The 24,470-nt window shown below is 41.2% G+C and overlaps 1 protein-coding gene across 2 annotated transcripts in view; it reads right to left on the bottom strand.

The window, feature by feature from the left end:
- Positions 1 to 24,470, bottom strand: part of kcnab1a (potassium voltage-gated channel subfamily A regulatory beta subunit 1a) — a 122,910-nt gene that overhangs the window by 96,192 nt on the left and 2,248 nt on the right. The window contains exon 1 of one of the 2 annotated variants that reach the window (XM_005720557.1): positions 19,526 to 20,050. The exons of the other annotated variant lie outside the window; for it this stretch is intronic. Coding sequence (XP_005720614.1) covers positions 19,526 to 19,812 — 287 coding nt within the window. The 5' untranslated portion in view covers positions 19,813 to 20,050. Of the gene's footprint in view, positions 1 to 19,525; positions 20,051 to 24,470 lie in introns of those variants that run through there. 2 annotated transcript variants of the gene reach the window in all.

A 24,470-nucleotide genomic window follows, 5' to 3' on the forward strand; every position in this document is an offset into this window, starting at 1 on the left:
TACGTGTTTTGGAGTTTGCATGTGTTTTGGATTTTGTACGTGTTTTGGAGTTTGTACGTGTTTTGGAGTTTGCATGTGTTTTGGATTTTGTACGTGTTGAGGAGTTTGTGCGTGCTATTTGGAATTTGTAAGTGTTTTGGAGTTTATACATGCTTTGTCTCTAGGGGCCACCGTAAATATGTACTGAAAAAATACAATAAACACACGTTAGTATATTAATAAAACACTTAAAATAAAAGCATTCATTTCTCCTTTTTCTGTAATCTCTGGCTCATCCGCTGGTTTAAAAACCCAGACACCAACACAGACAGGTCATTACTGGGTCATAATCCTGAGAGTATCCAGTCAGTGACTCATTGTTCTTGGGGGAGCATTCGATTACAACTAGTTATTTAGACGTCAGATAGCAGGTAAAAACAAGATGGGTCAAACTCTCCTGATCTTATATGCACCACACCAGCTTCTCAGTATTAGTGACAGTCAGTTCATATGTTTTGATTATTAATGGAAAAAATGTTCTCGTAAAAGACGGGCTGAAAATGGTGAACATGTTGTAACATGGGGACTCGGTATCCAGCGCTATGCATCTTCAGACATAATTACTCTTCATGCTATAATTAATGGATTTTTTTGTAATTAAACATTTCAGCAGGCCCAGCTCAAGAGTAAAATTACTGCAATTAGTGTGAGTGCACTGCGATTTGTTAAAGAGCTGATTGTCTAACTTGCGAAGCAACGGCATGCCCGTCAAATCAAAAATATTGTTATCTTCAAATTACTGTAGATTATGTATTGACAGCTAATCCCAATCACAAATAAATTGGTGTAAAGGAAACCGAGACAGATTTAAGTTGCTCTGTTAATTTGGCCCCCATAAGTTTACCTCTAAAAAGGTTTTAGCTTATCTCCATTCAGCCTGGTCTCTGGTTGTATCCCATCAACTATTATTCGATGGCATCTGTGAAAACAACCTGATTTTCATTGGTAGCGAAGAGTCGAGACTTCAGTAGGACAAAAATGCTTTTAAAAGGTAATAAAAGCAACAAAAGTAAACAGAAGATGTTTTGAGATTAAAGTCAAATCAATATTTTCCTCTTCTGCTCTACGAATGGATGGTTTACCTGCAATTATATTTATATAGCAAATTTCATTACATGGAAACTCAATGTGCTTAACACAGAAGATAAAATACTTGCTGTAATAAACAGACAAAATGTAATAAAAGGCTTTGAGTCTGTTTTTAAATGTATCGGCTGATCAGTATGTAACTGATCTCAGGTCAGTGGGCAGCTTGTTCCAAAGAACAGGACCACAGTAACTGAAAGCACCCTCAACACACTCAGATCCATTTCTGAGAACAGTAAAAAGATCTGAACCTGAAGACATGAGAGCTCTGACTGGCTTATAGACACTGAGCAACTTAGAGATGTACTGGCAGGGAGAGAGGGTATAAACATAAGGCCCATTTGCCAGAATCGGCCAGGCACAGAATCCAATCTGGCCCACTGGATAGCTTTAAAAAAAATGACAGCGGGCGTCGATTTCTGACTTTTTACTGTGGCTTTCACAGTTTCTCCCAAATAATCAAGACCTCCCAGTCACACTACACCAAAGTAATTAATTATTAGATAAACAATGCACGTTTCTTTCATTTACTGCAGCTGCAAATCTTCTTTTTCTTGTAGAAAAACTGAGACGTACTATTAAAAACGCATTTCTTTTTCTTATAATTGAAATTGGGACTAAATGTGGTGTTAAACATATTTACACTGAGTCTTAAGGGTTCGACACACTGGAGATAAACGTGAGCTATATACGGTAAAGTGAGTTGGACGTCCCTGATTTGGATCATCTGGCAAATAGAGTGTTACAATTACTCCAAACTGCTTGATTTAAATGCCTGGACCAAGTTCTCAGAGACAGTTTGAGACAGAAATTTTTTAACTGTTGAGGTTGTTGATGTGAATATAAAAACTAAGATCACTGGAATTTAGAAATAGTAGCTACAGCGGAAGCTGCAGCATGTGTGCAGTCGAATTTCACGTGTTCTTCCATCTGAGCTTTATGTCTTTATTGGATGCCTTTATGCTAATACTAATCACTAAGTTGGTCGCCATGGGAACATGAGATGTCTGGAGGGAAACATTGTGTACGCACAAATGGCAGAGGAGCTTATTATAAAGTGCCTGTGAGCAAGGCACTGGGCTCTCGTACTTCTGCAGGACTGCAACAGCAGTATAATTTTTGCACCGTCCTGCCGTGTGTGTGTGTGTGTGTGTGTGTGTGTTAACGCTTCCTTCCTACAGCACAACTCATAGCCAGAGTGTTTACTGCTGCAGTTTAACAGCTTGGTGTAGAAACAGAAATAAAATTCTCATTTCACCAAGTTAAGAACTGAACAATAAGAATTCCTGGCACCAAATTTGCAAAGCACAACTTTTCTTTTGTAAAAGTTTTGTACCTTCATGCGTGACGTAACAGGGTTGTCCTCCAACTTGCACTTCGTAATAAGCCTCTACGCCTACACCACCTGCACCACAATTAGCTATTTGTTGCAGGGAGCAGCATTCCTGACTGCTAGAGAGTCTCCAGATATGGACACTTGATAGTCAAGAGCTGTAACAACAAGAGATAACCGTCATCTCAGCAATAGCATTGCTATGGAAACAGTATGGAGGCGTTATATGTGTGGGAAAAAAGCAGCAATAAAATAACACCAGGCAAGAATAAAGATGCCAGATGGCAACCAGGAAGCATCTGTAGGAATGCAGGATACACTCTGGTTTCCTTGGAGATGAAACAATACGGCACTCATTGACACAGCACGTTGAAGATGCTTTGATCCGTCTGAAGCGAGTCTTTAGTGGTGCAACAGAGAAAATAAATGAATGCTTTAAAAGTAAGAATTACTCTCATCAAGCAAATTCGGGCAAAAACTCCAGCAAGTTTTCTTTTCTCCACCCCAGCTCTATACTGCAATGATGACACCCACAGAAAGAGAAGATGACACCACCCTCCAGACACCATTACAACGAATATTATGCGTATGACGGGCCCAAGATCAGGCATCAGGAAGGCAAGAACCCGAAAAAAACAGTTGGATAAAAATAAAACATATAAACAGAACACGAGTCTTGATTGCTCTGTGTTTTGATGTTCTTTCAGCCCCTAAATTAAAGTTGGTGTATGCTGGAGTTGCACTGGAAAAAGACTGGCACCTTTAGCTGAACAGGTACATGCTCTGAGTACTGTAACATGGAGCCCAACAGTAAGGAGTATTTAAATCAATAAACAACCTTTAAATATAAACCTGGTGTGAAGCAGAAAATGCTTAGCTCATCTGTATGGAAATTATTCCTCACATAGCTTACTCACTGCCCCGCACTGCCCCGACTCTGGTGTTTGCATACCTTCATTTGCATGCACAATCATGTACGTGTGCTCTAACGCCGCATGGAAGACGGACTGCATTTGCAGCTGTTTGTTAATTAGATCACATCAAAAACAGTCGTTTCATTATGTGTCTGACATTACATGTGTGAAAATCTATTATCAGTTATTTTACCTGATTAAAACTGTGTCCATAGCCTGGTTTGACTGATCTCCCTCTCATTCCTTCTAATGACCTTTTACTTATTTAGATGTCAGTGTGTATTTACATTTACAGCCTCAGTGAGCCTAATTCACAAAGTGGCCTCAGTAGTTTTTTTGGAAGGAGAGTTTCAGATAACGATTACTGCAAACGCACTCGCTTGCCCCGCTTTAATAATCATTGAGGTGCTGAAATGAAACCACTTGAAGGGGGGGTGAAGCGGCCATACGAGGGAGAGCTTTCACCTCATCCCAAACCACTTGGCTCTTCTGATTAGTGCCTTATTCTGGCTTCATTAAATCGCTAAAATAACACAATGTTTTAAGTGCGTACCTCAAATAGAGGACTGGCCTTTAAAGTTGATTTACTGTTGAAGTTTGGACTTTTAATGAAATAGATTCTAGTCATAAAATAAATTAGATGTGCTGCTCAAGTTACATTTTTTAACAGTTTCATGAGGAAGAGACAACTTTTAATGACACTTTCCTCTGAGACATGTTGGCATCAAATATCAAATCTCCAGACTTTGTGAAATATTTATGTAATTAAAGGGCAGAAAAATAAGTTGGCGATATTAATAATGTGCCAGAGGACAATATTTGTGTACCTGCCAGAAGCTCTTAAAATAATAATCGAATTGAGACTTTACAGTTAGACAAGAACCCAAACTTTTGCACAAGACACATTTACTGTTGCTTTAAATTAACAATTGAAGGAAGAGTAACGATTAAATGATCATTTTCTACAGGTGCTGCTTTTTGTGTCCTTGTATATTGTATATGATCACTGAAATTTTGCATATTGTTACAGTGATGTGCATGCTACACAGCAGAAATGACAAAAACACTGTGGTTAAGAGAATGCTGCTTATTAAGGACAGAAGTTTAAACTTTCTTCACATGAGAAAAAATAAAACTAGACTGAGCCATTCACAGTTATTGTGTCACAGCACCCACACAGGCAACAATGCTCTGACTGAGATGCATTAATGGCGCACAATACTAGTCATGAAAATGCAGGTTTCTATCATTGTTAAAGGAAGTGAGAGTGAACATGTCTTGTATCAGTGCAACAATCTGAGAACAATGTGGAGTCCTCCTGCTAACTAAGCTGAGGAATCCTGGATGAACTGCAGTCTTCTCAAATGAGACCAGACCGTGATTGGGCTTCTCAAGTTATAGAAACACATGTGTTATCTACATAAAACTCTCCAAGATTGTTTTTTGAATGGCAATTTTAATACATTTATAGAACTTTCTACAACATGCATGTTTTTCTATGTTTAAATACTTTCAATCTAACATTCACAACCCGAGAAGTGCAGCCTTGGGTTGAGTATCTTGTTCATGGATATTTGGAGCAAACCACCAATCTGACATTAGTAGGTGAGCTCCTCTACCTCATACATCCACCCCGCTCTCACTCAGCACTCCGTCCAAGCCTCAGTCTTCATCTTCACCACTATCAAGACCCAGGGGGGTCCTGTCCTAAATCTTATCACCACTGGGATTTCGTTCTGTCATGATGGGTCACCAGAGTTTAACTGCCAAACACGTAAACTATTATTACTCTATCTTAATAAATCATGTTCAATTCTTCTCTATATTGAAGCTATTGTAGTTTTGAAAAGCAAAATCTGCAAGTGAGCTAACAGTGTAGTAGGATGAATGAAAATCAATGTAATTATACACTGAACACAGGAGAGGGAAGCCAGTGTAAGAGTGAAGATGGGTGAATTTAAATACCCGGGTGCACAAGAGAGGTGAAGAAGAGAGTGCCGGCAGGGTGGAGTGGGTGGAGACGAGTGTCAGAGGTGATTTGTGACAGAAGGATAGGGTTACATGATGGTAGTGAGACCTGCTATGATGTGTGGTCTGGAGACGGTGGCTCTGACAAAAAGACAGGAGGCCGAGTTGGAGGCGGGAGAGCTGAAGATAGTATGGCAGATATGCTGGAAAAAAGGATGCTGAAGGTGGAGCTGCCAGGATGGAGCAGATGTGGAGGGTTGATGTGACAGAGGAGGATGTTAGGGACAGGGTGAGGCTGCTGTGGCGACTTCTAAAGGGAGGAGCCAAAAGAAGAAGATACGCTAAAAGCAGGAGACTGCGGTCCCCAGATATGTGCTACATTGCTGCAGTGAAGCCACTCTAAAACAGTAAACTTGTAAAGTTGTGTATCTGCCTTCATGAAGCTAATCGTGTGATACCTTCACACATTGTTGGGAATTGTGAGTCTCTTGCTGCAGCAGTTACCAGCTGTTCGTGAAATAGTGATAAATGCTGCAGCAAAGTCGTCAGGATCCGTGCACGTGTGCGTGCGTGTATACCCGATACAACCGAAATCTTTTATGTTGCACTTTTTGTCCCCTGTTCTCTTACCTCTCCTCTCTTAATGGGTCTTGAGGGAGTGCAATGTATTACCTTTTCTTATCACACTGTACCCATGAACACACATAAGCATTGCACACACACACACACAGAGTCTGGAAAAGGTTCAAGCTCCACTCCTCTGTATTACAATCTGTGGAGACAAACTGAGAACAGATGAGAAAAGTGCTGATCCAAGGAAGTGATTCTAAACTTTGCCTACGCCACCGTATCAGCTTAGTGCTGCTGAGTGGAGATATATGGCTGGGCAGTGAAAAAGTTCTGTCTGTGCAATGAATGAATTTACCGCAGTTCCATCCGCATGATAGTTTTACGAGTGTGTTTAGACAGAACAGCTTGTTTGATGTGGCCCTTTTAAGCTTTTCCACGCTATTACGAACTAGACGCAGCAAGCTTTTTTTTCTTCACAGCACCTGAGCCAAAAAGGAAAAAGAACTACACTAAATTTTCTAAACCATGTACTGAGCTGCAGCTTCTCCTCCCTGTCAAACACACATAGATACACAGCAGGCAGCAGTGGAGACAGAACCCAGACGAAGTTGCCAAAAAACTACTCTTATTAGTGTAATTGCAGTCAAAGCAGTAGAAGCCAGTAAGAATATCATATCACTCAACCTGTAAAAAAATACAATATTTTTTAACCGTTCCTACCCATATTTGATTGTTTTACATGACCACTGAGGTAATATTAGTTACAAATATGATCAAATGTGTCTGTATGCAGGTACTCTGATTGCCAAATGGTGTCAAAGTCTTGGTGTCATCTCTTTAGCACCATTATCTGCTTGCAGTGAATTCACTCCAGCAGCAAAATGAGGAGAACGAGGGCGATGACTGATGATAGTGCCTGTGTTTAATTTTATTTCTGCGGATCTGCTTTATTGTGGAAAGCATGAGGCGCAAGCTGCATACATGTGAAGCTAGAGGTGAAAGGAGCAGAAGCTCTTTTCTCAGGAGGTGGGTTGCAAAACAGCTTGCAGGTGCGCAGCAACTCTGTATGAAATTTGCCATCTGGGTGTGTAGAAGGGTCAGCTGAGCTATCGGCTGAAAGTTTCCAAGATAACGCTGCAGCTGTAAACCTGTTTGTGTGTGAGATATTTGTGTAATACGTGTATATAGTTAAAGAGAAATCTTTTAGAGACAATAACAGACATTATATACTCACTTAGTGGTGGTACAAGTATTTTTTCAAGTACACTAGCAATGTGACGAAAGCAGATAAAACTGATTATAAAGTAAGAGCAAGCTGAAAGAAATCAACGTGAAAAGTGAAAAATGGAAGATGAGAGCGTGAGCGATATGAGGAGAATAGGATTTGCTTCTCTGCTGAAGGAGCCAGGTTACTTTTCTCTCTTTTTTTTCATTGACCCTTCTTGAGCCGTGGTTTTGAAAGGTCTCTGAAATCCTCAGTAGGCGACACTCCAACTGATTCCACGTCTGCATGAGCACTGCAGCACCCCTTAAAGCAACATTTCACTTTAGTCAGGCCCTTTTTTTCCCTCTCTTATGGCAAACAGTATTTCTGGTAACATCACTGGGAACAAGGAACTGTTAGTTACATTGATCTACAATCATCAGCTGTGCACAGTATTTTTTTTTTTCATTTCACCTTGTAATGAAGAAAAGCAAAGAGAGGACAGAAGCATTGTGTTTTACAAATATGACACAGACAATTAAATACTCAGACCTGCTGTGCTTAAAATCGATCAAGTGCAAATGAAGTGACTGCAGACAATCACTGGTCCTCAATCAGCTGAAAAGAGTGTAGAGGTTGATGCTTTTGTTGTCCAAAGGTAAAGGGACAGCAGATCTATGGCTCCCCCTAGTGTTAAAACTTGAAACCAACACTTAAATAACAGGACTCCTCTCAACCAACTTTATGCCTCTTTCTTTTGATCTCCTTACCAGAGTCCCAAGTGTCTCATTTCGGATCTTATTTCTCTAACCCACACCTCCTCACTCACACACCCACATCTAACTGTTAAACATGCTCCTTAACCCTCCAGGGGCTCATCTCACACCCACGCCATTACCCCTCCTGCGCACTGCACCATCGGTACAAATTAGGCATTTAACTGCTGCTCTTATCTCAAAGACTCATCTTAAAATAGTGGTTGAAGAGAAAGTGGTTCAGCTTCACATCCCAGCCTTGCTAGAAACACACACATATATATACACACCCATCAGCGACCTCCAGTGGGATTTTTAAAACTGAGTTAAACGGATGTGTGCTCGTAACTCAAAGATTATCTTTAGAACTTGTGATACTTTGGCTGTGGTCGGATTTGCCAAAGGCTACAGACTTACCTTGAAGATCGGCTAATAATTTTTAAGGGAAAGGATGAGCGTGCGTCCAAGAGACACAAAGTTAAACTTGGCAGGGTTCCCTTCCTTTGACGTAAAGCAGTGTGGGAGAGTAAGATGAAGCTCCACTGTGGCTTTATCCTCCAGTGACCTTAGTGAGACCCAAGGAGAGCTCTCCCTCCTAAATGACGCCTAGCACCCCTCATCAATAATGGACAAATATCAAGGAGCAAGACAGTCGTGCTTTTCTAATGTTCAAAGGCCGTAGCAAGGAGAAGAAAAAGTTCAAATTACTACACCTCAGAGAAAACATCGTGACTTTTTCTTTTTAACATACCAGTGCTCAGATCTGTGAGTCTGTGTTTGTCTTTCATGGATTTAATACCAAGTTGCAAATTCCTTTTAAAGCCAAGAGAGTTTCAAAGAAAGTATAGTGATCCATGATGAGGGTTTGGCCCGATCTGACAGAGTTAGGTCCTGTCTGCCACTCTCCCAAAGAGCAAGTCAATAGGACAAACTCATGTCCTATTGGTTTACGCAGTTGGCTAGTGCTGACACAAGTGGAACATTAGAGGGTGTGTGTGTGTGTGTGTGTGTGTGTGTGTGTGTGTGTGTGTGTGTGTGTGTGTGTGTGTGTGGCTGAGACACAGCACGAGGTAAAGAGGAGCCAGAAAAAACTCATAGCTGCACGTGTTCAGAGTCCAGCTGATTTTTCAAGCTGTGGAGTCAATTATTAATGAGAGTCATGTAAAGAACACACTTTAGCTCACTCAACAGACTAATGAAGCGGAGATGTGTGTGAAAGTGTTGCCCCCACTATTGGACCCGTATTGATTAATCATGAATCAGTGTAACAGAGTAACAGTAGAACTGATTCTGTGCTGGGAGTAAGTTAAGGGTTATGCCTTTGTTTAAGCATCTGATAGAACAGGATAAGCCACAGGGAATTAATAAGTCACTTTAAAAATAACAAAAGTGTGTCTAAGTGAGAACAAGAAGACTGCAAAAAAGCTTCAAGCAATTCTTCCTGAGCAATAATCTTTATTCCTCTTCTTTTAGTTTGTATCTGCTACATCTAACACTTTAATCTGCGTTTAAGTAAAAGGGCCTTCACAATAAAAACCTATTTAACCATCTGCCAAATCGCTCTTCATGAGCAAAATGTAACTTGTCTGAACATCTGCACAGGTGATTTCACTCATACTGTGTGATTGCGACTAACTGTGCGAGCGTGCTTGATTGATGGCACTCTCCATTTCCTTCTAATTATTCTGCACCTGTCAGAGCAGAAAAAACCTACTAACTTTATCATTTTTTTAAGGACAGCATCAACATTCATTACTCTCAGGCTCAATCAAAGCAGATGTGCAATCAGCCAGAGCTGAAACACCTGTGTGAGTGGGCAGGGGCCATTTGTCTGAGTACACGTAAATCAAGACTGGAGCAAATATGGCTTTACATAAGAAGGGTTTATTTTTAGCAATAATAACTTTATTCGTATAGCACGTTTTGAAACACACAGCTACAAAGTGTTTCAGAGTTTGCCTTGTTGACATCAGAGGTCAGAGGAAAATTTAGAGACTGCTTCAAGCTGATAGAAAGGCAACAGTAATTGGAAATAACCACTCATTACAACCAGGGAATGCAGAAGAGCATCTTTGAGTGTACAACATGTCAAAGCTTGAAGCAGGTGGGCTGCAGCAGCAGAAGGGCACACCAGGTGTCCCTCCAGTCAGGAAATAAGAACAGGAAATTGAGGCTACAGTTCACACAGGCTCACCGAAACTGAACAATAGATTGGAAAAATGTTACCTGGCCTGATGAATCTCAATTTCTGCTACAAAATTCAGATGGTAGGGTCAGAATTTGAGCATAAACAACACGAAAGCACGGCTCCATCTTGCCTTGCATCAACAGTTCAGGCTTCAGTTTTCTTGGCACAATTCGAGTCCCTTAGTAACAACTGAGCATTGACCACCCGAGTATTGTTGCTGAGCACGTCTATCCCTTGTAACCACAGTCTACCTTCTTCTTATGGCTGCTTCCAGTAAGATAACACACCATGGCACAAAGTTCAAATCATCTCTAACTGGTTTTTCGAACATGACAGTGAGTTCACTGTACTCAAATGGCCTCCACAGTCACCAGATCTCAATCCAACAGAGCACCTTTGGGATGTGGTAGATGTGGAGATCTGTGTGATACCATCATGTCAGCAGGGACCAACATTTCTGAGGAATGAGTTCAGCACCTTGTTGAATCTATGCCGTGAAGAATTAAGGCATTTCTGAAGGCAAAGAGTGCCCAACCTAATACTAGTAAGGTATACTGAGTGTATATAGCTGTAGACGAGCACTTGGTTACAGTCAAGTGATCCAGTCCTTTACGAGCGTTGGCTTTAACAAAGACTAACAGTTATCAGTTTTTCCAGTCAGCAGGAGCGTTACTTTGTTTAATTTCTTTCCTGGAGTGAGACGTCTTACGTGTCAAAGCCTATAATTTAGCTTTGTATGCTATAATAGTTATATTTAATAGGCAATAATGCTAAGATTACTAAAGCTGTGAGACAATTGTAAAAAATAAATAAAGTACTGCATCCTTTCTGTTGTCATATTAAACTGGCAGAATGAAGTGGTATGACACTCATACTAAGACTACCTCAAATTTGTACTTGAATAAAGTTCTTGAATAAAACTATACTGCAGCTTTAGCATGTAACCTAACTGAACACGATGTACAATAAAATCCCTGATTAAACAGACCGCCCTATCTTGTAATTACAGTACAAAATGAGGCGCTCTCTTTCTCTCAGTCCAAAGTAATTTATTACATGACTGGTTCTAAGCCAAAGGTGTCACAGGATCTTGGCTGGTCTAATACCAAGTGTGTAAAGCTCTTCACAATTTAACACACCCTCTACATTCATATTCATAATAGAAAAGACTCTAAAGCAAGAACTGATGCAGGCACCTTAGATTCTTCTTCATTTCTTTTTATTTATTTGTGCAGAAATGTAGACTGTGATGCACAAACTGTAGACTTGTATGGTATTTATAAAGTTAGATAAATGACTGCACGCACGCACGCCACTTCTGTGACGGGCTGACCAATTAACTATTTAAAGAGGACACCAGCTCTTCTGTTAAATATTCACTTGTTTTCCAAGATGAATAAAGGATGAGCAATTGACGCATTTATCTGAGTGTTTGTGTGTCTGACTGTGGCGTATCTGTTTCTGTGAGTGTGTGCATTTACTCGCTCCTTAACTCACTGGTTAGGAGCGCAACTGTGCGTCTTGGTTACAAACTACAGCTTCCCATCTCTGACAAACGCGCACGCACACTGTTGCACACAGAGAAACAAATACATACACAACACAAAGTGAGGAAGAACAGATTAGGCTCTAAACTCCGTGACGCACCGCAGAGGCTATAAATAATATAATATTATCAATGTGCTTGCTTAAAGATCATTTTTAAATCATTTGTATTTTTTTAACATCGTTCATTTCCGCTCACCCAATACTTTGCTTTTCCTTCTCTTTGTGTCTGTGAGTAATAAATGGAGTGCAGTGCCTGAACAGTTTCTCCTTACATAGGCAAAAGTTTGAGCATAAACACTGTGGGGGAACAGAAGGGCTCCGGTCCACAGAGCAGAGGCTTGTGACTGGTTTTAGTCAATAAATTGTCACTGCTGCTCTTTGGGTAGTCAAACACAGCTGTTATATTTTATTATTTAACATTTATTTATCTTTCTCGTGCTTTGAAGTGATGTGGAGTACAGAAACAGTTTCTGAGTTGGGTTTGCAGCTTAGGGTTCAAATCTCTTATTCCCGATTTAAAGTGGACACGAAACACTACGTGTATTGGGGCTGGTTTACACCATGCAGCACTACTCTGCAAAACTGTCAACTGGTGTAAAGCTGGATTTAAGGAATAAGTCTTTAGTTTTTGGTTGTCTGTCCCTGTGTGTTGGCCCTGCAACAGACTGGCGACCTGTCCAGGGTGTACCCCGCCTCTCACCCTATGACAGCTGAGATAGGCTCCAGCGCCCCCCGCGACCCTGAAAAGGATAAGCGGAAGAAAATGGATGGATGGACGGATGAAGGTTTTTGGAGAATGTGTAGCACCACCTTGTGAGAGCACAGAAAGTGATGTCACTGGGTTGGTTGGTTGTTCCTATTAGACTTACATTAGTTGGTAGATGTACGTAAGATGCAATCAGCACCATCTGTGTGCAATATTGAAGTGTAATTTAAGTTATCTCAGGGTTCAGTCTCTCTTTTCCCAAACATACGCAACCAGATTACAGGATAACAGCTGAAGCATGATCAGGAATACTGACGTCCATCCAGCACGTCCATAGAGAAAATAGATTGGTGTGTGACCAAAAACAACAGGAGCCTCCGAGGAAGACATGCCACGATTATAAAACCTTATTTCATGCTTTGGTTCAGAAATTCCAAGCCGAAGTGTAAATGAAGAAAATCTATGGAGATTTTTCTCTCCAGATGCATCCTGATAGATTCCTGACATTCTTTGGTAAGAAACTTAAGAAACTTAGTTAGTTAAAACTCATTGGTGCTGAAATCACTTTCTGTATCCAACTACACAGACAGTTTGTTAGAGCAGGGATTACAGTTGTAAATTAGTCCTATTACATGTATAACCCTTTTCCACAAGTACCTACTCGGCTCAACTCAACTCGGTTTTTAGGGTTTTCCATTAGGTGGTCGTACCTGGTACCGGGTACTTCTTTAGTACCTGCTCAGCCAGGTTCCCAAGCGAGCCAAGTCATTTCAAAAACATGATGCCAGCAGTCCGCATCTCACCAATTAGTTTGTAAGTGACATCAATCAAGAGTCATGAAGGCAAAATCAAAACTGCCATTTTTGAAACCCGGCAACAAGGGAAACACCCATTAACAAAAACAAAAAAACAAATCCGTGGTCCCTGAGACAAAAAGCCATAGACCAGGGGTGTCAAGCTCACTGACACCCCTGACAGGCCATACATGGCAGGCCACATACAGCCCACTTCTTAAGTGGCCCAGACCAGTGAATCTCCCCTTCCTGTCAGTGTAAAGAAGTCCTATATTTAACTGTTTTTCTACAAAGTAAAAGCTGCTATGAATAAGAAAGAAATCTGTCAGCACGACTCTTAAATTATAAGAAACAAATGTGTAAAATTACAGAAAAAGTTCTGGTGACTCTTTGCCCAGACAGTCCTTATTTTGTTTTGTTTTTTAATTTTTAACTGTACTTGTAAAAAACAAACAAACAGAAATTTACAGTATATCGTTAAAAGTCCAAAATTTCTGCTTGTACTTGTTTGAGGTGAGCAGCAGATCAACCAAATTAAAAATCATAAATGGCTTCAAGCGCACACGCTCTGTGCTACATCCAGACATTTCTGTATCTCTGCCGTTCAAAGACACTTTTTTAATAGTTAATTTTATGTAATATTGAATATTGATTTACTACTAATAGAGAGAAAACACATGAGGTTCAAGGCCTGGACATGAAAAATGTCTCCAGGTCAAGGGAGGGATCATTACTGCCATTAGAAGCAACTATAATTGTAATGAACTGCAAACTTTTATGTATCTTCTGCAAGCTCATACCACCTTAAGACGCTTCTACTATAGCACAAGTTTACATGCCCGTGGTGTCTTTCCATTACATACCAATTACTCTAACACTGGCAATCAGGATGAGGAGTTCACAGGTTCACGGGGGAAAAAAGTGGTGCTGGCCAATCATGAAACATAAAAAAGTGCAGCGGAGACAAAACCATAAAATTGGAAAATTATGGGGATGTTGAACACATAACACAGACTGAAAGCTGCTGTGTGAGTGTGTGAGAGAGGAAAAGCACTGTGCGGGAGTTCATTATTAAAAGTCCTGTATGAATGCCGGCGAGCTTTGAGCACTTCGGTCAGCAGGATTGGAGGAAGATTTATTTCTATCCATAAAGTTTATCTGGTGGATTATATCAAGTATTTCATTAGATAAAAGTTTAAAAGGCAGTCTTGGTCTTATTGTTTCAGCTACAACCTCAGTGGTCTTTATTGGTCTGAGAGCAAGTAAAGAGTTCATATAAAAACGTCTTTCATGCTCCCAGTTTCTCCTGAAAATGCAAGAAAATGTCAACGCTTGGGAGGAAGAGCAGAGTAGACCTAATGGACACATTTCTCATTTGATATCAAGAAAAATAAGATGCTTTTTTAAGTGTGTGGAGCAACTCTGACCAATAAAAACACAACACACTTTTTACACTTTATATAGTAATCAACTTCAGACTGAGTCTACTATAATCTTATGAAAGAATTTAATGCCTAAATTATGACTAAAGCAAAATGAAATTTTAGTGATAAGACTATCAGTCTCTGATTTTACTGGTGACTGGTGAGTACCCGCTGACTTCATACCTGTTGATGTGAACTACCTTTGCAGTACAGAAAACCCAGAGTTAACCCAATAAGTTATCAGAATAAGCTGAAATCTTACTTCGTGGTACAGACCTCGAAATACATTCCTAACACGATAAATCTAGGAAAGTCATTTCCAGTGTTTTACAATGTGGAGAATTTAATTCACATTCTGAAAACAGCAAAGGCAGAGTAGAAATGGCTGATGCACACAGACTATGAATTATGCACAGAACAAAATCAGCAAAGGCTGCAGGGACAGAGAAAGAAGTGAGTGACAGGGGAGGAGAGAAGCAACTGCAGGGACAATGTAACTCTGTCACCTTCACACCACAGTCGATCAGCAGGCAGAGCTCATTTAATCAGATGGACTGACAAACATCCAGACTGTCTGAAAACACACACAAACACACACACACACACACACACTGGCAGTTCAGTTTCTATTACTTCAAGGGAATTTTCATCGTCTTACAATCATTTTTTAAAAACTTAGCCTTGACTTAACCTTGAAACAAGTCTCTATACAATCATTACAGGGTCTTTTTGTCTCCATCCCCTTTTTAGGTCCCCATGATGTGACTGTGAAAACATGAGCAATACAAGTACACACACACGCGTACTCACAAACACACATTAGTACACCCAAGAGCACATGGCATATGCTTCATAATGTGACCTTCTGCCCCCTGGAGGTTTGAATTCCCCTTCACTGTTGTGCCCTTACCCAGCATTCCCCTGCTGTATCCAATAATATCATGGCCTTTAGATTAATCTTTTTCCCCACTTGGCTGATTGAATTGATGTCTGTTTTAATTCAGCTTGAGTAATCAAACATCGTGTGCATTTGAGTGCGTAATAACTTGGAATCTAGGTTAAAAGGGGATGTACTTGATTCACGCTTTTTGTTCGTCGCTCTGGAGGCTGATTGAACACAAAACTTAGCTTTCAGCTTGATATTTATTCATTGTAGTGGAGCGTTCATGACTAACACGCACTGAGTTGATGTCAAAATCCATTTCCGAGGCTACATTCTGGTACCGAGCGATCACCGTCTCTCTAAAATGCTACTTACAGTGTCACAGTGCATCAGTATCTCCCAGACTAGTGTTAACATCAGCCCAGAGAAAATGTTAAATGCATATGTTCTGAAATGAACATTATGTTGTCACCATAACCCACATAGTCAGGGCCATATTAACGACATAATGAACATGCACACACACTGAGGTAATTTGCTGTCTAACAAACACTCACTGATGCTCTTGCACAACTGAAAGGACTCACCCACGCCCCACAAACAGGCACACACACTCATGAATAATAAACTAAAGGGCATGTGAGGGCACTCTGTTGAGCTCATATCTACATGGAATTTGCCTCTTCTTCCTCTTTCCATCTGTGCACTTTGGATCATTTGAAAGAATGCCTGTGTGTCTGTGTGCATGTGTGTTCCTGTTTTAAACCCACCATACACTTTGCAAATATCAGGTTGAACCTTTTTGCTTGCAGAACTGAATTAATTCTTCGTTGCACTGATTCAATAAAGTGCTGGAAATAGTCCTCTGAGGTTTTGGTCCATGCCAGCATGACAGCATCACACAGTCGCTGCAGATTTCTTGGCTATACATCCATGATGTGAATTTGTTGTTCCACCACATCCCAAAGGTGCTCTAATGAATTGAGATTTGCCTGTGGAGGATATTTTGGTACAGTGAAAGAAATCAGTTTTGAGCCCACAACACAAGCTTGTGTGAAACTGTAGCCTCAGTTTCCTGTTCGTTGCTTTCAGGGGTGGAAGAAGGTGTGGTCTTCTGCTGCTGGAGCCCATCTGCTTCACAATTGAGGGATGCTCTTCTGCATACCTTGGTCGTAACGTTAGCTCCTCTGACCTAAGACATTAACCAGGCACTTGTTCACGTGGATCCATATCATCTGTTCTCATGATATGGATCCAGTCCATCCATCCATAGAATCACTCATTAGCATCATCACAATAATGCTGATCCACGATCAACATTGCAGTTGACTGTCGCATTGTTGTGATGTCATAGCTTTCCAAAGTAGGGGCGGGGAAGACAAAAAAAGAGGAAGCTGCTGTACCGAATGAGAGCCCTCACAGGCACAAGGACGCCCTCTTGCTATGAGACAGATCTTTCAGATCTGTTAACCCTAAAGATGATTATTCAAGAAAATCCCTGTAGATCAGCCTGCCAACAACCACACCAACCTCAAAATCATCTTTCTTCCCATTCTGAGGCTCAACTTGAACTTCAGCAGGTCATTTTGACTACGTCTGCATGCCTAAATGCTTTAAGTTGCATATGCTGCCATGTGATTAAACTGATGTGCATAATAAAGTGGTAAGTGTACAGTTCGGTTGCGCCAGGTTTGGATCGTCCATACATAAAAGCCACTATACGTTACTTTTACTTCTTAAAATATAATATTTAGACACAGCACCAAAAAAGCTGGCCTTGAAATTGCTTTTAAGTGTTTAAACTTGTGGTCAGGATTTTTCCTCTTATAAAATATTAAAGCATCATAAGAACAGATTCATTGTTTTAAGGGATCACGAGCCAAAAAGGTTAGAAAAGGCTCTTTATGTTTTGTCAAGTCACAACTCTCCTCGGCTCACCCCCACAGCGCTGGCAGGACTTTAAAGGGAAAACACATTTAAAGGTCACAGAGGGCACTTGACTGAATTGCATCTCTTCCTTTGGGGAAGCATTTTTATTAATATCTTGTATGTAACCCGTTTTTGGGAGGTTGAAGTCATGACTGGTTTGGTTTGTTTTATTTTTTCTCCACACAAAAAGACCCCCCACAAAAAAATTGCCTTTGTTAGAAAACACAGTTGTAGATAGTGGACAGAGAGCAGACGTAGCAAAGGGCCTCAGGTCAGACTCAAACCCAGGACCACCTCCTTTGATCACCTGCTCATCCCATAAGCTAAACTGACGCCCGGTTTTATCTCTTTTATGGTTAAAACTAAGTTCAAAGGTTTCCTTGTTTTGCATGCTAATGCGGGGAAATGCTTTCTACATAACAAAATTTCAAATTTCTTTCTTATTTGTGTGTGTCTGAGTGAACGGACTGCTCAACTTGACCACCGACAAGCACGCTGACCTGGAAAAGGTCATGGGCAGCCAGCTGTTCTATTAGGTTACCATGGCAATAGCCACAAACTTTTAAACACACACACACAGGCCCTCGAACGCACATATGCCAATATGTCCCCAGGCAAATGCTAATAGCGAATGGCCATATGAGCTCCTTTAGCCAGGTTGATCCAACAGAGATACAGACTCCCATCACACTCCTCTCTACACCCCCTTTCTCCATTGGTGGGCACAGAGGGGTGATGGAAACGGTCTGAGCTGCCAGATCTTCTAAACCAACACAACAACGGAATAAGTTTAGTCCGTGTTATTATTACACTGACTGTAATACAGTGAAATATGTTGGCAGGATTTTGCAAAGAACCACTGATGAGGAAGCCCCAGGGAACGAATGACAGAAATATAGTTCATGGAAATGCTAAGCCAGCAGTGTCTCCAAATATAAAACACACATGGACACTAATTTTTTAAAACCACACTATGCAGTCTTATTGATTTACTTTGTTGAATATTTTATTTCCTCTGATTCCCAAGTTGTTTTTTTATTCCGTTTTGTCCGTGTGGACTCTCAGTTCACACTGGATGTTTTTTTAAGTTTCTAATTAAAAAAGAAACATTTTTAAACATTTAAACAAATTCAGGTACAAATTAAGATTAATGAGCTCTAACAAGCTGAGGTAAACAACAGAGAAGGCTTTACTCAAGCTCATCCCCCTCTCGCCCTCTCCGGAGACGACCAGGCGATTCAGGCAAAGAAGCTACGTGTTACTTTTTTTGCCTGGGGGCTGAGCAGCGATCCACAATGTCCCGATCACACTCGCTCAAACCACTCGCCAACACGGCGCTTAGTCACAGATGACGAACTTGGAGAAAAACAACAAGCACATGACAGCAGTTTCTACCAGCGCACAAGGAGCATGAACCGGATTACCTTCAAAACAAAAGATCATTTAACAGGAGCTGTTTGAATGATGACGCTCATTTTCTACCTCCTGTGTGCACACTCTGATACATTGAAAAATATGCACTCGTATCAAATCCAAGGGGTGCTGACAACTCTTAAAGCACTGTAAAGCATTTGTGAACATGAATTTTGTACATATTTAAAGAAAAACACTCAAAGATCTCGGATTCACATAATTAAAAAGGGAATAAAAGAACCTAAGCACGTGTGCATTACAAACATATGCGCTTGGGGTGATGCTTGTTGACATGTGACTTGTTTATTTTTTTCTGCCACAGTTAGTCCTGTATGTGCCGGCTAGCTCAATACAGCATGCAGCTGAAACTATAGCTTATTATACTTAGCATTACTTACTTGAGGAATGCATCCATCAGAAACAGAGAGGACTCGGATTAAAATTATTTATAAAGCACTCAGAGCTAATGATCAATTAGCTTGGGAGTTTTAAAAGAGATCAGTAGTTCCCATTATGCAATGGGCATTGCAAAGCAAGCATGACCTTAGAATCATGTAAACACAGAGCATGTGGAGGGAAAGCTTGAAAAACTGTTTGATTTTTATCCACGCTTCTCTTCAGATGTCACAGATGTAGAATCAAACAAAACACTAATTATAAAAAACTCTCTTCAACCCCCTCAGCCAATACTAACTCTTTAAAGAGAAATGATAAGTCTGTCAACATGACCGAACATGACTTCCTCTCACAGAGACACACAGGTAAGGTTACCTGTAGGCCATGCCTGTCTGACTCTTCACCGTGTCGTGCAGCGACAGCGAGTGGAAGTTGAGGAACTCCTCCAGCTGCTTGAGCTCCACCACACCGTTGGGTTTGTTTGCTGTCCACAGCATCAGAGGAGGGTAGGGTCGCGTTCCCGTCCCCATAGAAGTCTTTCCGACAAGCCTCCCCTGTCCTAGGCCGTGAGCCTGGACCCCACCCTGGCCTCCACCCTGATTCCTGGACCCCTTCTGTTTCGGGTTGGGGATCTCCGGGCACGTTGCCTTGTACAAGTACATCTTCCAGCTTTCTTCTTCACTTTATCCTCCCCTTCAATCGCTCCTTTCTGCTGTTCGCATGTCCCACAATCATGTGCGCTCAGATTAATCCAGGTAGGCCCCTCACCCACGCACAGCTACACGGAGCAGAGGAGCGTGTGCGTGAGAGCATCTGATTAAATCTTAGTGTGAAGTATTCCTCCAAAATAAAGCTGCACAAGTCCTCCTCTTATTAAAAACAAAAACAAAAGAACATCCAGCCCTGAAAGGAGCCTTTTTTTTTAAACTGAAATCTGGAGTCCAGTCTGTCAGCAGGCTGCTCGTCCACACTGGGAAAACAGGTTACTTCCTTACATGTACTTCTCCATGCACCAGGCCATATATGTTGTCTGCACATATACACACATGAAGACAGATTAACAGAGGGCCAAACACACAGTCCCTCTCCTCTCACACATACATGCACACACGTAACACACACACACCCACACACTGATGCTGTCACTTTGCCCCCTGCTCAGCCAGTCTACATTATAAGCTCAGTTTGGTTTTGCTCCCTATTAAATAGCATGGGAATCTGGGACATTTTTTTCTCCCTCCCTCCCTCTCACTCTCTCACTCTGTTTCTCTCTCACTCTCTCCTTCCTTTTACCCCTTTTTCCTCTCCACCCCCCACCCCCTTATCCTCTCTCCCACCCTGCCTTTCCTCATCATCCCTCTTTTGTCTCCCAGTATTCCCTCCGTCACAAGCCCTTTCACTTACTCCTGATTTTCTCTCTCGTCTCTCTTCCAGCATTCACGTCTCCTGCCATTTGCTTTTTGTCAGCCCGTCTCTCACACTCGTTGCACTTTTAAAGCAGTCACTTTTTTTCACTTTCAACAACCTTTAAATTCATTCTTTTTCATCTTTTTTGCCTCTGCCCTCTCTTTCTGCTCCTTCTTATTCTAAACAATGTGTACTCTGCAGTTCTGCCCATAACAAACACGTAATATAAACACGCAGACACGCATACTCGAGCAGACGCTTGCACACGGCCGATGGCGTGTTATTCAGTCGTGCACAGTGTAAGGGCGGCGTTTTCATAATTAGGTAAACCAAAAAAATAAAGTGGAAAAGCCTCTGTTTTCTCGTCTTTCCTTCTTCTTGACTGCACAAACACACACACACACAGTATATAATCTCCCCTCTCTAGCCTTCTCATGGGAGCGGTCAATGACATCATGTCTGGTCCTCCAGTGAATTGTGGGAATCATGAGGAATGCCACTCTTCCATATCAGGAAATTTGAGTTAAGATACACACTGTCACTCTTTCCACAAGTAGACACACACACAGATGATGGAATTTCAGTCTTCCATCATCTGTGTATGTGTCAGTATAGAGCAAATACTGCCTGACTGCTCCTCATTGTATCCTGCAGACATCCAGTGGCAACAGCCAAAAGCTGTATGCAGGAACTGTAGAAGCTACGTGATAAAAGAATTTATTTGAACGTGGGATATTTCATTTTGGGGTTTTTTGTTTGTTTGTTTTGGGGTTTTGGGGGTAAAAACCTCAAGGCTGACTCTTCTGTACCTGCAGGACGTGAAATTATGGCTATTAATGCAAAAGTGACACATGGAGGTTGGTAAAGAGGCAGCTGTGCTTGTTGTCCAGCAGGGTGGGTGGAAAACCTGATCATGCCTGGCAGCTGGAAGTCATCTGAGCTTATGCAACGCCTGAGTGTGTTTACAGTGTATTTATGGACCTGGAATATTCACGTCCATACTATGCATCGCACACACCTTCGACGCACATACATTCGAACAACAGATGCTCTCTGTCGTATCAAAAGCTCCAATTAATTTCACTCTTTTTCTCTCTGTCGCACTTGGATTTTTTTTCTGTTCTGTTTTATATTTTAACATTTTTATTTTGGCCTCTGGTGTTCACGACAGTCACATTCTCCTTTGAGGAGCTCAACATTTAGGCAGGTGAGTCACTGATGAGGAAAAGAAAAAAAACAGAGGGTGAATGATGGAAGAAAAGCAAAAGAGGACGGAGAAGCTGGGAGAGGACAGTTTGGGGGCATGTATGAGCAGCAAAATTAGGCATAAACAACTTTTTTGTCTGAGTCCTTGTTGTGACACAGTTCGAGTTCCTCCCCCCTCATTTATTCTCTTTTAACTCTTTAGTTCATACGTTTCGACTCTCATTTTAAAACCAGCTCATTGTTCCCTGAGATTAATTAGTCGTCTCTTTCATTTTGTCCCCACCACCCCCACATATCCTCCCTCCAGTGAGCGAATCCCCATATAAAGATTGCATATTACCGAGCGCCCACGGTATGTTAGGAACAAGTTTAGCAGCTTGCGGACGACGTTTAAAAAGACACACCGGCCATGTGTGTGGATGCTGTAACCTCGTATTATCTGCAGTGTAATAAAACAACATTTCTGTGTTGTTTACGTGCAGGAGAAGAAGAAGAAAGCCTCGTCTTTGCCATCTGACTCAATGGCAGCAATAATTATGTCAGCGATCAGTCTGCAGCCCTCAGGGACTGTCCTGCTCCTGTTTAACACCAGTGTGCTGGCCTAAATTCCCCCACTAAATCCCATTGTTATTATCAATGAATATCTAGATTAATGCTGAGAAGAGTGAGGCAGACAAAATGAACAACACACCGATACATGGCAAAGACGGCCGTTGTGTTTTCAAGTGCTCTTTTAATCATTGAAGAGGTGTGATCTAACAAGAAGAGAACATATTATGTGACTGATTCATATTTTTAATACTTATCTCAGTATTACAGTGTTTCCATATTATGGGATGGATACTTTAGCACACGTGTGTGCAAAAGAATCCCAGCTGTGTGAATCAAACTGCCGATCTTGACACCATCCCCGTGTTTCATCCATCAAGCTCTACAGGAACATGTGTTTTTGTTGTGCAACAATAGTATCGTGTTGCCGCACCTTTGTCGCACCTGGTGCCGAAGGTATCAGGAAATATAATCTCAATACACGGTCAGACGAGGGCGACGATACTGTTGGCTGTAATTATTCGGGTCAGTCGAGTTTTATTCCTAGAACTGTTGCTCCCTGGCTTACTGTACGCTCTGAAAAAGCAACAGGGTTTAATGAGATATTGATTCAGCCCAGTGTAAATGGAAACACAGCTACAGTACAAACTAATCGTAGCTTGTGAATAATTCTGCTGATCATCTCCAGCCCACAGGAGTTATGTGCTGCTTTTTATATGGTCCATTTCCATGAAAAGCATTTATCGACAGGGACGTGTTTATGTAGTTTTAAGTCAAAGAAGGAAAGACTTTGTTAACAGATTGGGTGCTAATAAATTATTTGACTCATCAATCTAGGTCACTCTATGCAGACCACAAAGAAATACAGTATCTACAGAGGTCAGACTGCTTTAAGCTGACAGGAAGACAACAGAAAGTCAAATAAGCGCTTATTTCAACCAAGGTATGCAGAAGAGCATCTCTGCAAATTTTGAAGCAGATGGGCTACAACAGCAGACCACAGCGGGTGGTCTAAGGACAGGAAACAATTCACGCAGGCTAACCAAAAATGGACTCTTAATTTCTGCTGCAACATTCACATAAACAACATGAAAGCACAGAATCATCCTGCCTTGTATCAGCAGTTCAGGCTGCTGATGTGTAGGGGTATTTTCTTGGCACACTTTGGCCCCTTGTACAAACTAATCATCGTATGTCAAAGCCTACCTGAGTAAAGTTACTGACCATCCCTCTGTAGCTTGCAGCAGAATAACGCTCCATGACACAAAACTCATTTAAAACTGGTTTCTTGAACATGACATGAGTTCAGTGTAGTCAAATGGCCTCCACGGGCACCAGATCTTAAGACAGCAGAGTACCTTTGGGACAAATTTGCAGCAAGTGTGTGATGCTGTCACATCAACATGGACCAGAATCTCTGAGGAATGATTTCAGCACCTTGTTCAATCAAGAATTAATGCTGCTCTGGAGACAAAAGGGGGTCAAACCTGTTAGAAGCCAGATGTACCTAATAAAACGTCGGGTGAGTTTAAGTATACTGTTGCCTCAATTTGGACATGAACAGAGTGTTTGCATTGTAACACCTAGGCTATATTTTCCAAAGCTTGTCCCTGACAAATACTCTCCATGTTCTATTTAAAAACTAAAGTAATCCATAATATCTTTGCAATAAAGGGTAAACAAACAATGATGAAAGCAAGTTTACGAGGTTATTTCTCACTATCTGGCTGCAAAAGAAAATGCAAATTCAGCCGCATAATTAATTTGGCCAAGCAGAAAATGTTAATTAAATTTTCAATACCTGAACAAAAGCAATTAGTGAAAACATCGTATAAATACCCTGTTTTGTCAAAGAATAAATAAATGAGCATTTAATGAATTTGTGGCACAGAAAGGAATACATTAGCACGGGGGTAGAAAAGGCAATTTATAAAGAAGTGGTTACAAAGCAGATTATTTCTTGTTATGGTCTGTCCCGAGTTTCAAGAAGAATCACCAGAGAGCTAAAATCTGCATCAATTGTTCTGATTTAAATTAAGGCAGAGCAGATAGCCAGTCATCGCATGATGTTTGGCATCACGTCAGCGGCTCAAAGCACAGTGCTGGCAGATGTGTGTGTGTGTGTGTGTGTGTGTGTGTGTGTGTGTGTGTGTGTGTG

Source organism: Pundamilia nyererei, unplaced genomic scaffold (assembly GCF_000239375.1).
Source record: "Pundamilia nyererei isolate P.nyererei 1_Seehausen unplaced genomic scaffold, PunNye1.0 scaffold00003, whole genome shotgun sequence".
In the NCBI taxonomy this organism is placed as follows: Eukaryota; Metazoa; Chordata; class Actinopteri; order Cichliformes; family Cichlidae; genus Pundamilia; species Pundamilia nyererei.